This window comes from Anguilla rostrata, chromosome 2 (assembly GCF_018555375.3).
Source record: "Anguilla rostrata isolate EN2019 chromosome 2, ASM1855537v3, whole genome shotgun sequence".
In the NCBI taxonomy this organism is placed as follows: domain Eukaryota; kingdom Metazoa; phylum Chordata; class Actinopteri; order Anguilliformes; family Anguillidae; genus Anguilla; species Anguilla rostrata.
The window spans coordinates 44,309,035-44,324,262 of record NC_057934.1 but is presented as its reverse complement, the minus strand read 5'-3'; the positions used below and the strand labels follow the sequence as shown (position 1 = coordinate 44,324,262).

The window sequence follows — 15,228 nt, the reverse complement described above, 5'->3', positions numbered from 1 at the left end:
CCTTCATCTTATATTTAAAACCTTTAGGACTATATTTTCACTCTGAATTTGACATTAAGCAGACATTTTTTATGCAAAACCTGATGAAACTGAATAGATTCGCTTGTAGCCACAAAAGCAGTGGATGTGATTGTGTGACTGGTGACACGTGACAAGCTGGTGAGGCTTCAAACGACCCAAAACTCCAGTGCTACCTTGTCATCTTACATTTAAAAGCTTAAAAACTATATTTCACACAAAAATTGACACTGAGACATATAGATCATGAAAGCCAAGACATTAAAATAGTTGCTAAGAGTGACTGGTGACAAACAGCATTATAGTTTGACCCGCCTGGGATGTGTCTGCCCTTTTCACTGGCTAGCAATCCCAGTAAGCTTGCATTTTATACATAAACTATGCACAAATAAATACATATAAAAATAAGTGAATCAAAAAATAAATAAATATAGAAATACATATATACATAAATGAATCAATATTTCTAATTAATAAGTACATATGGAAACAAATGCAGATTTTATATACTAATTTGTTTCTGTGTACATTCATTTATTTTTTATATTTTTCTAGAATTTATTTATTTATCTTTTAATTTGGCATTTTTGATCCTCCAGAAAGTTCCGCTTCACCTCCCTGTAGAACTAGAACTAAATACTAGAATGCTCTCAGTATGACAAAGTGCAATTGTCTGCAATGAACCAATCAACGTTGTAATATAAACAAAGAACGATCTAACAACAAAAAGATAAGATATACCCAAACACCACGCGACTGCAATTTCATTTGAAATGTAAGACAACTGCAGAGTTGAGGCTTAAAGCTCTAAATTGTCCCGAATTGATAGTGGCCACGATTAGGGTTGCCAGATTACGGACATCCGGAGAAAATCCCCTTGCTTTTAGTCATGGCCCGAATTGTGTATCACGAACATTTCAGTTATATACGAAATTCCTAAGATTGAAGAAGTTACGCACTCACTCCACTACAGGACACACAATAAGAAACTTTTAATTGCATGTGTACATCGTGAGTGTTAGCTGCAGACTGCATGCTGCCATAGAGAAATCAATCCAGACACATATTGTGAGTTCCCATACTGATAAATAATGTGATGTAGCTTCATCCCTGTGCAGCCAAAACCATTCAATTTCCAGTTATTCTCTAGCATTTTCTTAACAATGGCACAATGAAAAAAATATGTGGTCCATATATTCTCCATAAATGCTATCAGTATAATTTCATAATTTTGAGAGAATTATAACAAGACATGTGAGCTGTAATAGAGGCCTTGAAATAGAAATGTCACACAAAAAAAAACTTTCTTTAAAGAGATAAATAGTTTATTCACACTTGCCAGGGCATGGTTGCTTTCTTGTTTTCCTGAGACACGTTATACGTTAGACATTGTCCGCACCAGTCCTGTTATTTCAACCAGAACTATATCAAACACACTTCTCATCTAATTCATACTGTCATTTTGGCTTACTTTGTTAGCACCCCTTTCAGTATCCCTTGATTCGTTTTGTAATGTCTGATAACAATTCCCATCAATTCATACAATTTGAACGCAAAAGAAAAAGCCAAGCACCCAGTTGGGAATTTAACGCACATTTGTATTAGCTACAAGCCCCTAACCTAACTTATTTTTTCAGCTGTAGGCCGTGTCATGGCAGGTAATTAGTTGAAAATTAAACCTAAGAAATTACATTTGCACCATAAACGTAAAACATATTAAACGATGTAACCTGTAAACTCAGGCCTATATCTTCTCGAAAATATCTTACAAGAATGATTTCTTTATAACGTTGGCAACCTTTGAGCCGAGGCGCATTATGATGACGAAACGGCCGGTTTCAATGGAGGTCCAGTCAGAAGATAAACAAGAGAGAAAACTGGGGAATATTACCTATAGGAAATTATTTGTGAAACCATTATAATGGGTTATATTCATATGACAAATTAATTTTTATATGAACTGGAATTTAATTGATTCCCATTAAACCCAAAGGCAGTAGAACTAGGGTGTGAAGTGGAAATACAGTTAGCTAAAGCCAGTTAGACTAAACTGTAAACTGAGAAATCTGTCAGACAGGCTAGCGAGTACTTAGATAGCAAGCATGACTTCTTGAAGTTACATCACACGTCAGATCGCAGACTAACGTTACCCTAAACGACGACACGTTTGTAATGTCATTTAAATAATTACATTGCACGCGATAATTAGGAGTGTACTTTTTGGTAGGGGCCCTGTGCACGCGTTTCAGGTCAGATGAATCTGGCTAGAAAGCTGTATGTACAATTCGTGCATAGCGCCGACTCGGTAGGCTAGCAAGCTAAATTACATATTAAGAATTTGCTTATGCTTCCTGGCTAACAGTTTCGACCACTGTAAATCATTTTTGCGATGTGAAACATAATGTTTTCGAACCACATATGGTGTACAACCGATACTTGATTTCTCACAGGTCCAGCTCCTTGGGCATTTTGGCCGTGCTCAATTGGTAGCGAGCTAATGTTAACTAGTTCGCTGGAAATGGCATGTGTTTCAAACAGTGCCTGTCTGGCTAAATTGATTTCAGGACATTAATCCAGCGAACCATAACTGCCTCTCGAGATGTAAACCATGGTATCTATAACAATTATAGGCGCTAGCTAATCCACGCACGTGGTTTGATGTTCGTTTCTCATTAGCTAGTTGCCAGGGAAGGAAGCTATAGAAGAGACTGTAACTAGCTAGCTATCCTAGCTAGATAGCAAACAGTGCTATGGCAGAACCTCGGAGGGTGCAATTGACTTGTGTTTCCGGCAATATTCCCATTCCTTCAACTTTACTGAAGATACCCTTAAAAGAAGAGTCAACCGTTACAACACCAGGAAATGTTGTGCATACGGCAGTTTCAGAAAAGTCTGAAACAACTGCGCGAATTGTCCTTGCTCTTTTCGAGCCGGATCAACGGCGCTGTCCAGAGTTTTATTATCCAGAACTTGTGAAGAAGAAGGTAAAAAAAAAAAAAAGTTTCGAGAAAGAGTACACGTTGCTACGTCATTCTTTATTATTAAACTGAGCTGCCGCGGTAGATGATGTATTGGTGATGTTGGCTTTCCCCCCAGTAATTAGGTTTGATTGATAGAGACACTGTTAAAATGAATTCTTGATTGGACACCTTTTTCCGTTTTGGTTGGAAACGTATTTGAAATGGTGGGAGGGAAATATCTTAAGATGTTTCTTTTACTAATTGTTGTACATTTGTGCTTTATCAAATCTTATTTATTAAGGGACCCCCAGTTTTAAAAGACAGATTTATAGAAAGTACATGTTTGCATGTATCATTTTATTTGACACAAACATGGTCCAATTCACACAATTATTTACCAAAAGCTTTACAGTGTAGGGCTGCAAATAGATGCGTAATCCAGATTAGGCACTATACATTTTTCCACAAATAATTTCACATTTCGAAAAACTTCATTAAAATTTGTTTGTCATTCAGTTTAAATTGTAAACTTCATAGCTATTAAGATAATACATATTTGCCTGCAGAGCAATGCACTCAAAAAGCCAATCAAAAGTTTGGAAGAGGTTGAAGAGGAGAAACAGAAAGAGGAGGCAGAAGCTCTAGCCAAGAAGTTTGAAGAAAAATATGTGAGTAGATTTAGAGTTTTCTCTTTTGTGTCAAAAAAGTTCATATATTCCCAAATGCCCAGAGCAGTAATGTTGATGCTCCTGTGTGATTTCTCTACGTTTAGGGAGGAAACAAACGCAAGAAGGACCGCATGCAGGACCTGATTGATATGGGCTATGGCTACGATGAAACCGATTCATTCATTGACAACTCCGAGGCAGTAAGTCTTAATCCATAAGTGATTTTTTTGTGTACACTGCTGTGCAATACAGCCTTTTAAAGACTTGTCTGTTTGAGCTAACTAAATGGTAACAATTTGTTTAATCATGGGAGTACTTTTTTACAGTATGATGAGCTTGTACCAGCCTCACTCACAACCAAGTATGGTGGATTTTACATCAATTCTGGAATGCTGCAGTTCAGGCAGGCATCTGAATCTGAATCTGACGATTTCACTGATGAGATGAAGAAAATGAAGGCTCCAAAGGTACATCTATCTCAAAGCATTTTGATATAAAATATAGTTCACATGACAAAGTAGAGATGTGTAGTCCAAGTGTTATTCGTAGTCATAGTTGTAAGTGTACTCAGAAATGCTCAACTGGAAGTGGGGTGTTAATAGTGGCAGTTAACCTAAAAGACATTCTTCTGTGGAATAGCTGACATACAGTGAAAGGGGAGAGTATCTATGTTCCCAGGGTCCTATGTCCCCCAGTTCAATATTCTGTTAACACACATTAACCCTCCCATTGTGTTCGGGTCAAATTTGACCCGTTTCAAGTTAAAATATTTCATATATATTATCCAGTTTTTTTTAATTTATTGGAACAAGGCTTTAAAACAGCTATATAAACACAACAAAACCAATGGTTATCATTTTATTGGATTATATAAACCTGGGGAACATAGGACCTTGGGAACATAGGACCCTGGGAGAGCACATATGTGGAGCTGGGGAACATAGGACCCTGGGAACATAGGACCCTTTGTCATGTTCCCATTATGTGCCATATAAATCTGGGGAACATAGGACCCTGGGAACATAGGAATGACCCCCAGTGAAAGTATTGACTTGTCTATTCCAACATTAAAATTAAGACTGGTCCTTAACACGGTTCGCATATGGTAACATCTGATACATTGGTATATAATCCAAAATCATTGGGTGATGCTAATTAAGCATCAAAGTAAATGAAGTGCACATGATGTTTTGGTATAATTTTGCTAGCCGTGAAAAAATTGTTTCTTACTTGCATACTAAAGCATAAATGTAAAGCACACTCTAAAACCTTTTTTTTTTACATCTGCAACAGCTTCACTTTCATTTAAAATTGATCTACACAATCTGCTGAGCGTAATCATTAAAACAAACCAGGAACCATCTTTCAATTTACTGGTACCATTATGTGCAAGTAAGGACCTAATTATGATTTCAGTAGCTAAATACTGTGTTGCATCAAATGTTTTTTAATAGTTATGGCTAATTGAAGAAAACAAATTGCTGAAGAGTAATTCAGTTCAGTTATACTAAAAAACACTTTCAAAGATTTCATTTTCTTTTTTTGTAGAAGAAAAAATTGAAGGATGGAGGGGATGTAAAATTAATCAAGAAGAAGACAAAAGATGGGCAGCATAAAAAATCGAAAGTTTCAAAGACAGGGTAAGCGCTAAATTCTAGCAACAGTAGTTCCTTTTCTGTCTCCAGTTTTGACACTGAATTTGTTTTTAAAAAATATGCTGCTATTTTTAATGCTTCTCTATGTGGTCTTCAGATACACAGATATTTAGCTGGTATGTTAGATAACCCTAACCCTAACCCAGGATACATTTGCACATTTATTTTGTATTCTAAACCTGTTTTAATCTTTTTTTAGACATTTTTGTTTCTTTTGCTGAAAATGTTGTGGTCATTATTGTGATTCTTGCAGTATCACAAGAGTACTTTGTCTTTTCACTACATCTTTGCCTTCTCCAAATTTAGACCCACTTGGTCTAAATGTATTTATTTGGTAATATTCACAGAAATATATTTAATATTAATAATGACAAATAGCAAATCTGTTTCTGCATTAAGCTGAGATGAAAGACTAATGAAAAATGGTTGTGAGATTTTTTATCATCCTTGAGCTGTTTAAAACAACGTCCTGTTAATTAGCTAGTTGAAAAATACATTTAAGACATAGACTTTTTTCAGGGGGATATTGTTATTGCTTGGTTGTTTTTTGTTGTAGCTTGGTGGCATCTGCACATTGTCTTACTGATAAAGATTTTTGTGGTTGCATTTTGTTATATTAGCATTATGCCTCTCAATTCAACTGAGGAAAAGAAGAAAAAAAAGAAGCATTCTGGTGGCCTGGGTGTCAATGAGATGTTGAAGAAATTCCAAAGAGAGAAAGAATCATCATTAAAAGAGCCAAAGCCGCTACAGAGCAGCCAGCCCGTGACTCTCCCGGTTCGAGAGATGGACTCCAGCTTAAATGTGGCGGATCCTCTCCTCTCTCTCATTGGCTGTGCTAATGAGAGTGATCTCTTCCAGGCAGCTAGTACCATTGACTTTGACATTGACCTGGACAAGCTACTCTATGAATCTCCAGAGCCTAGTCCCCCAGGCTTAGATGAGAATAGTGACCCTCAGTCTGCAGTACAGACTCAGAAGCAACCCCTCTCACTCCCGGAAGGATTGCCACCCGTTCTGGAGAGGCGTATTAAAGACCTGACTCAGGTACAGTTTATTGGCCTTGTTTACTTTCCTTACAGTAAACAGTGAATTTTTACATTGGCTTTTTATTAAGGTCACATGCAGGTTTTATTTGGGGTGTTTAATGCTGAGTGTCTCTTCTGTGTCAAGTACTATGGCATGCCTCACTGAACTTAAAATGGAATAGCACTGAACAGGAGATTCTAGAAAATCTGAATGATAGCAACTTTAATAGGGTGAATAGTGCCAGAGCTAGCTAACAACATTGCTCACAGCATCTTTTACATGCCGTTGTGGGAAAGCACCAGTGTAAGTTAACACTGGTAACCAAGAACCAAAGTGCAAATTCTAAATACATAAAATACTGATAATAACTATGTAGTTTGCACTGAAAGATAGGTACAGATGTGACACTACGTGCGTTATGACTGGTTCGGTGTTTTTGTAGTTTAGCAAAGTAACATATAAGAAATCCATTCCACTGGGCTGCTGCATTTGCCAAGATAGCCACTTGCTCAGTCTTCTAATTAGCCTAATAAAAATGAAACCAATTGTCAATCTGCAAAAGATGCTGGTGTTTCCCTTTTTAGCCTTTGTAATACAGTATTAAATGTAATTAAATATTTGGTAGTACAAATAAAATTAAATAAAAGTAATAAAATTAATGTTTGGCAATACACCTCTGAATATTTGATAATACCTTTTGCGTGGAACAAAACTGCATTAAGGGAACGTCTACCCGTGGTCCTTCATGCACTTTTTAGTCATCGTGCTCGATTAACGTTACTTTACAGGCATTTAACAGATGCTATTATCCAGAACAACTTGCACAACTTTTACACAGCATCAATTTATACAGCTGGATATATACTGAAGCAATGCAGGTTGAGTACCTTGCTCAATGGTACAACAGCAGTGTCCTACTCCGGAATCGAAACTGTAATAGGTTACAAGACCAGTTCCTTACCATTATACGACACTGCCGCCCACGATTAACACTTTTGCCTGTGAAATGTGCAGTTCTGTTAGAAGGGAGGAACTGATTGATCAATTCGGTCCATCCAACAGGCTGCTAAAGCTTCAGAGGGAGAAGGGAAGCAGAAGTTTTTCACTCAAGACATTAATAACATGTTACTTGAGTAAGTAACTTCACTTCATTTAACTTTGTCTGCATTCAAATACACCGTCCAGCATTTTTTATTTATGGTCAGTTTTTTTGTTGTTTTTTTGTTTGTAGCATTGAGCTTCAATCCAGAGAGCTGAACAGCCAAATGCGCTCGGGGATCTACGCACACCTGGCCTCTTTTCTCCCATGCAGCAAGGATACACTGGTCAAAAGAGCAAGGAAGCTCCATTTACATGAGCAGGTTAGAAACAAAGACAAACCTTTTGTTAGTTTTCGCTACTGTTATTCACAGTGCAGCTAACTGAAGACCTCAGTGGCTTTCAGTGGATACTGAAAGACAATTCACAGCAGAAAATGACCATAGGTTTTTCTCTGTCAGGATGGGCGTCTCAAAGAGCCACTTCAAAGACTGAAAGAAGCCATTGGCAGATCAATGCCTGAACAGATTTCCAAGTACCAGGATGAGTGTCAGGCTCACACGCAAGCCAAGTTCGCAAAGTATGTAACTGCGAGTTCAAAAGCAGGAGATTGTTGTCTATTTCTGTCCATAAACTTTTCCTTCAGTTGGGAAGTTTAAGTACTTCAGCCTTGAAACCTTGATACTGAGAGGTGATTTTTTTTTTTTAACTTTACCACAGTTCTGTCCAATGGAAATGTTTAATTACGATATTGTCTTGCAGAATGTTGGAGGAGGGTAAGGAAAAGGAACAGAAAGATAAGGCTTACTCTGATGATGACGATGACGAGGAGAAGAGTGGCAGGCGGGTTATGGGACCAAGGAAAAAATTCCAGTGGAATGAGGAGATAAGGTGAGAAAACAAAACAGTCACTGGGGGCTCATATAAAAGGTGTCCAGCAAAAGAATGCTTACTGGACTAGCAAAGAAGGGTGCCATAGTGCATTATTAGGTATGCACCAGGCAATTCTTTATGCAAATACTCAATTGTAACATCAGCATTCACGCGAAACAAGATGAAGTTGCTATTTACAAAACAAAGAATGTAACCAGTTTACATTTATCACAAGAAAGGCCTAAAATCATTTTTAACCCTGTGCTATACTTCGTGCTATATGAGAGTTTGCTGCCAGTGTGGTTTAATTGATCATGTCTGCAATATTGTAATAAAACCCGATTATTCTGATTAGTATCCCTATCGCCTGATACATGCTTTTATAACCATTAGGAGGAAATTATTTGTCTCTTGCGTAGCTGCATTGGACTTTACCACACAAGTATCCTGCATTTGTAATGTCAGTTACCATGGAGTTGCCTGAATTAGACTGAATGTTAAGGAGGCGTATTGGTGACATCTGAAATTTAGAGTTTTCAGATATGTTTGTGTATTTGTGTATTTTTTTTAATAATAATTTTTGATCAATTTCTCTTGTACTAGGGAGTTTCTTTGCAGTGTTGTCAGGCTTAAAATGGGCAGCTATGAACTGGAGAGAAACAAGTCCCAAAATGCAGAAGAGTATCTGAAGGCTTTTTTGGAGGCTGAAGTTAAACCGCTTTGGCCAAAAGGATGGATGCAAGCCAGGTGACTAACAGTGAAAGAATACACTTCACTTGTACTAGCATGAGATGCATTTCCCTAAATTATTGCTACCCATGCTAATGATGATTTAGCCTCTCTGTGCAGAGCGAGGCCCTCAATCTCATTAAATTTGAGAACTGTCATTAACTGCTAATCTTTACCCTACAGTGAGTAAGGTGAGTAGGATCGCAAGATTTTGAGGAGGTAAAAGATGGGAAGCTCAACTCTTCCTTTTGGGTATTTATGTAATCAACGGTGCTGTCCTTCTTTTTAGCTCTTCAGCTTCATCCTTATTTCCTTGGATTAGGTAGCCCTTTTATCTTGTCGTTTATAAAGTTAAAATTGACTGGGAGATATGGCTTGGCAATATAATGCAACAGTAATTAGCAAATGCAATAGCCATCATTGCCAGCATGTGGTGCACTGCCTTTTTTTGTTTTAATTATATACCTGATGATATACCTGATTTCTGGGGAAAAAAACATTACCACTGATATGTATTGGGTGTTGGTAGATCAAGATTGTGCAGCTTCCATGTGATGTGTTGTGTTTTTGTCAATCACTTGGAAGCTGCAAGGCCTTCCTGCTGATTGACTGTCTTAACAATGCTGTTTTATGGTGTAGCATCACATTCCTGACAGCATTCAGTGTTTGTTTTGTGCTTTTAGTGGGAAAGGACGGCCATATTAATCCACGACAGGGACAAACTGCATTTGAGCGACTCCAGCCTACCGCTTGACTGCATGCATGCGACATGAACATGTTGTATATTTGCACTTTCCTCCATAAATGTTCTCAATCTTCTTTCAACAGGATGCTGTTCAAAGAGAGCAGGAGAGCGCATTGTCACATTACGTGTCTACCGTAAGTATAAGCCAGACCAACACAATTACAGGAAAATAAAGTAGTGTTTGCATATAAATGATTAACCAGGTATCCCTCAAGGACTCTGTTAATGATTAACATTAAATGGTTCAAAATGCTACCATGCATGTCCATGGGAAAAGGAATGCAATGTTTTGAATTCCAGGTTGCACAAAAAAAAAATGTAGTTTAATCTGACCCTGTTGTAGGTAAGTCTCCAAACAGTATCCCTATTTAGAACGCAATCAGACTTAATTTTGTAACTGCAACATGAAGATGCCGCAACTTGCATGTTAACTGGATGCAAAAAGCAAGTAGGGTCACTCTTGGCTAACACCAAAAATGCAGGTCTCCTGTACTTTTCATGTTTAACAGAATGGTAAATATTAGGTGGTGAATTGCTATTTATGGATGTTATTCAGTGCTTTGGATAGATGGGAGGCTGAGAGAATTTCCTTATGTCTAACTTGCAGTTCAGAATTTTCATGTTGCTAGAGTGTCTGTACTTGCATGGATCATTTCCACTACCAGTATGAGTTGCACTGCTGTTCAAATTGCTCTAGACCACAGCATGCCATTCGTTTGATTTACCTAAATAAAAACAGAATCTAGATGGTTGGATATCTGTAGTGATTGCTGAATGGTTTGTTAATTCAGGTTTCTGAATGAATGTATAGCCAGTGTAACTAACATATGTTCTGTTTATGATTAACAGACATTTTAACTACAGATGGTGAGAATTATTATAGAACTTACAATTTCAATTGTCATGTTTAATTGTTTACCTCTCAAATACAGAAACTCATTTTGTGCATTCAAGTTAATTTAATCTGCAACATTTTGTAAAACACAATCTTTATGCTTCCACTTACAGGACCAAAAAGAAAGTCATAACTGCCCCAAAAATAAAAAACAAGGTATGCCAGATGTTACCTCTGACAAAAATTGTGAATATTAAAAATGGAAAAGTGATATCCATTTTACACAGTGCTGCTTATTTTATCTTCAGGAGCAGCTTGTGAAACTTGAGAGAAAGGTGACCTCCTTGGGCACAGCGCCAGCACCCACCGGGAGCACGTCCGTGTTCGTGCCAGGGTCTGGGAGCCCGTCAGTGTTGGCGTCCGGTTCTGAGAGCTCGTCGGTGGGGCCCCATGGTCCCTGTGCGCCTCATTGCGCTCCGGTCCATGGCCCCAACAGTATTCAAGCCTTCGGCATGGACGACTCGCTGGATGGAGATTTAATTCATAATCCTCCTTCGCTGGGGTCTGTTTCCGAGGAGCTGGCGGCCCTGAACAGTGACGTGAGGGCCAGCCCTGATTTCTGCTTTTCCACAGTACACAAGTCTGCTCCTGACAACGTTCCCGCCTTGGCCTTGCAGGAAGAGAGGAACGCTGTGCCAAAGCTGTCTGAAACCACATCGATGTCTTCAATGGTTACATCGCAGTCGCCGCTCAATCTTTTAGCGGAGCAAGCTCTAGCGCTTGGGCAGCTCTCCCAAGATGGGAAAACCGAAAACTCCCAGCTCCTGATTCTCCCTGGCTACAAGGAACTACTAGCCCAGGCAACCCTCTCTACCAAAGCCTTGTCTGACAGCATGCCGGCAAAAGAGAGGAGCTTCAGTTTGCCAGGAACCAGCCACTGTTCTTTACCTTCCCCAACCCTGAAGCCTTTTCTACAGCACAGCCAACACCAGAAGCGCTTTCCTACACCACTGCAGTACAGCTTGGGCAGTGCCCAAAACAAAACATCAAAGTTCTTTCCCCCGTGCCCGGGCATGCAGCAGCCCAAAGTCGCATCGAAAGCACAGGCTTTTCAATCCCTTCCCTCCGCTCCACCCAACAACGGTCACCCTGCCTCTATCAGCGTCGCCAACATGATTCCCTCTCAAGGCTCCTCGCTGAGCTACCTGCCGAAACACGGCTCGACCTCTGGCGCCCCCGGCCTGTCCTTCAAGCCCGCCTTCTCCCTGCCAGGCGGTCCCCAGAGCAGCGCGGCGCCGAGCGTCTCCGGCTCGCTCAGCTCGGCGACCAGCGTGATCGCGTCGCACAAGTCCCCCTCTCCCAGTCAAGCCTCGGGCCTGCAGTCGCCCAGCCCCACAGTAAAGAAAGCTCCCTCCTCTCAGAAACTCACCTTGGTGGCACCTCCTGGTGGCTCAAACGGGGACTCTGCCGTGGGCACTCAGGGTGTAGCCAGACTCCTCACTTCCTCACTGAACCCTGCTGTGGCACCCCCCGTGTCTGCCCCAGTAGCTGCTGTGAGTCAAGTGAGAGCAGGGTGCTGCAGCTGTCCTCCTGTACTCTCTTTCCTTCTCTCCCTCTGTCCTTTCACTAAAACCATACTGGTTAGGTTTAAACAAATGCAGTATAATACAGTACAGTGCTCTGTTTTTCTAACCGAAATGCAATTGACCGTTGCTCGCAGTAAATCAAACAATTCCTGTTAAATCAAAAGTAATACCTGTTGTTTTGCAAAGAGTATTCTCTCCCAGCTACAAAAATGGTCAGCTGACCAAATATGTCATATGCATGTAGATTAGATGTGCTAGTGGGGCACATGGCACATCTTGTATATAGTTGTTGATTATGCATTTTGACTGCAGTTTTCCTTTAGTATAGTTACTTCTAATGAAGAGGATTTATCATGTGTTGTGAAATCAGTTCACTATTTAATTTAACTTTTTTTGTCCCTCCAATAAAGGTCACAAAGAGCTCTGCTGGAGCATCTGTGCTGTCAAGTTCCCCAACGCTTAACCTCCTATCGCCGTCATTTACTACAGCGGGCCAGAAACTGACACCGGGAACTCTGGGGATCCTCCCTGGTATTGTCCCTATGCACACGTTCAGTTTTCCTGTCATCTTCAACCCAGAATCCGCATCACAAAAGCTGGGATCAAAAGACGCCATCGTCACAGGGCCTGCCCCGGGGACCTTTCACCACGGACTGACTCACAGTAAGTGTCTGTGGCCACCAACCAGTAACCATAGCTACACATGCAGGCCCAGCACAGGAGTCTTCGCGTCGTGCATCATCATTGTATGTTTGTATCGTTATGCTTGCGGTGCTTGTCTTGTGTTGCGACCTCTCTTCCATCACTCTTCATTTCCTGTAAAAACATTTCTCAATACGAGCGTCACCTTTAGCGCTATCTGCTACGTTTTGCTAAATTTTCTCCGGTGGCGGACGGGTGTCTTGCACACACTCCGAGCTGCTGAGGTGTAGTGCATGCTCACGCGCACTTTACTTGTCTGCACTTGTCTTCTTTCCTCCTCTAGGTATATTTGGTGGTTTGCATTCTAGCTCGCTCCACCCACCGCAACTCCCACAATCCACTCTGTCCTCCCATTTACAGCAAAGTCTACAAGGTAATCTGCCACACACATTAACCTTTGTCTTCGTCTCATCACTATTAAGTGGGCAAGAGGGCTTAACTGCTTCAGCAGGTGTTCTCCTTCATTGTCCTGCATTTTGTCTGTGGTGGTCTTTCCCTGGAGATTCTGCAATTTTGATGACATACACTGAGCTTTTGAACCACAATGTTCAGAAAGCACAGATGCTATACTACACAATGAGAAGAATTTGGTAGATTGTTTCTATACTTGCAGTGACTGAAGATTTTGGCCTACAGGGCATGGTAATTATAACTGCCTCTGGCAAGATTAGGATAATGCTAATCATTTTGAAGACAAAAATATATTTTGGGATGTTTCTGCAGTCATTCTTCAAGCCAAACCATTTGTATTTACATCTAACAGATGCATTGTAGTGTTACATAGGTGTAAATAGTCAGATCAAAGATTCCCCCCTTTACCCATTTGTTGTCGTCCTTATTTTCCTCTTCGTTTTACTGTAGTATGAAAGTAATCAGCTGTATATTTATTTCAGATGGGAACCAAGTCCACGGAGAGAGCGCAAACGCACAGAGAAAGTTGCAATGAAGTCTCAAAGAATAAAAAAAACGCTAGTTTGAACTGAGGCAACATTGATTAAAAATTGAATGGCTTTAATGTTCTTATAGTGTTGTGGTGGTAATGGAATGGTCGTTTCAATGTGAGTGGGTGGCTGTGATGTAAAAGTCGGAAATGCACAATGCAACTTGCACTTACAGTCCCCCAACTGGAATCTTGCTTTTATTACATATTATAGAAGTATAGATCAGTTGAGATAGGGTAGAGGGTTATACCTGACAGTTAACTCTAAGTGTAAACACTGAATGTAATGTACTGAAGGTGTTTCATACATAGTCAGGATTTGGTGTCTTAAACCTCCCCTTTTTAAAATAAAATAAAAAATGCATTGTTGCATATGGTGTGTGCTGTATAATGAGACCTTTCTAAATTGCACTCAAGTTACTGTCATTTTGCCAAATGAATGATTATGGAGAAACTCGGTTGTCGTGGATTGTTAAATGAATTTTGAAACGTGATCTACATGTTTCCAAGTTGATTTGTTTTGAACTTTTGTATTGAACATTGATTCCTCCTCTCCTCAGTATAACCTCAGTATTGCATTCATTTGTTTTGATTTATTTCTATATTTGTTTTGTTTCCCAAGTTGCAGAACAGCATTTTTGGTATTCTGGATAGAATATTGGGGGGGGGGGGGGATCCATAGAGTATTTTCATCCTTGTTATTGGTTTGATTAACTACTCTGTAAAATCACGGGACCATGTTTCTACTGTATACTGTATGTAAATTGCATTAAGCGCAGTATTTTTCTGCTTTGTGCTGAATATGTGCTACAATAAAAGGTGGAAATGGCATTTAACATGCATTTCCAAAAGATGTTATTTTCTAATAGTACAACTGACTAATGATACATGAAAGCAATTTAAATGCACTTCTTTAAGAAAAAAGCTAAGGAAATAATATCCTGAGATATAATCTGAAGGGTTTAATTTTCTGCAGTGTTCTTTATATTATATTTTGCTCAAAATTCAAGTTTATGTTAGAAAATAATATCAGTATTATCATTAATATCATATGTATTTAACTTTAGAAAATGAAAAAGGCCTTTATAAAAATGAAAGTCATTTTGGGTCCCATTTCTGGTGAGACGATCTGTGTGGAAAATAATTAAACATTTGTTAAATCTCAGGACTTAAAGCTATATAATTTTGAGCAATTTACTTGAACATTTGACGGTTTGTAAATTGTACTGCATATGTGATGCTCTAGTTTGTCTATGTAAAATGGCACTTTTAAGATGCTTCATTGTACTTTCGATGTTTGTAGTGGAAACAGATTTCAGAGAATTTGAAGTCTGTTATGTTTACCTTGTAAAAAGTGCTTAATGTTTTGTATTTCAAAATTTATTTAAATGAGAAAAAAAATGAATAAAACAGACTTGAATAAAAAATAAATTACCATAAAATTACTTCA

General features: G+C 39.2%; 1 protein-coding gene across 4 annotated transcripts; it reads left to right on the top strand.

Annotated features, from left to right (window-relative positions):
* Positions 1 to 1,841: 1,841 nt before the first annotated feature.
* On the top strand, positions 1,842 to 15,223 carry LOC135248161 (ubinuclein-1-like). Of its 4 annotated transcripts, none has more exons than XM_064322468.1 (17): positions 1,842 to 3,002; positions 3,545 to 3,646; positions 3,751 to 3,846; positions 3,973 to 4,113; positions 5,195 to 5,286; positions 5,922 to 6,348; positions 7,393 to 7,463; positions 7,562 to 7,691; positions 7,830 to 7,948; positions 8,131 to 8,259; positions 8,845 to 8,988; positions 9,799 to 9,849; positions 10,724 to 10,766; positions 10,859 to 11,947; positions 12,547 to 12,799; positions 13,122 to 13,211; positions 13,732 to 15,223. In XM_064322468.1, exons 1-17 carry the CDS (start codon positions 2,769 to 2,771, stop codon positions 13,782 to 13,784), a joined length of 3,264 nt encoding a protein of 1,087 aa, XP_064178538.1. In that variant the 5' UTR covers positions 1,842 to 2,768; the 3' UTR covers positions 13,785 to 15,223. The 4 variants fall into 4 exon arrangements, with proteins under 4 accessions (XP_064178538.1, XP_064178536.1, XP_064178535.1 ...); XM_064322466.1 differs by having other exon boundaries at positions 10,859 to 12,103; XM_064322465.1 differs by having other exon boundaries at positions 10,859 to 12,112.
* Positions 15,224 to 15,228: the final 5 nt, after the last annotated feature.

Bases quoted from the DNA above. Each gene is read 5' to 3' on its own strand.
- LOC135248161 (XM_064322465.1), top strand. From the start codon at position 2,769: ATGGCAGAACCTCGGAGGGTGCAATTGACTTGTGTTTCCGGCAATATT. The intron at 4,114-5,194 runs GTACATCTATCT...CTTTTTTTGTAG, and splicing joins AGAAAATGAAGGCTCCAAAG to AAGAAAAAATTGAAGGATGG. The intron at 9,850-10,723 runs GTAAGTATAAGC...TTCCACTTACAG, and splicing joins TGTCACATTACGTGTCTACC to GACCAAAAAGAAAGTCATAA.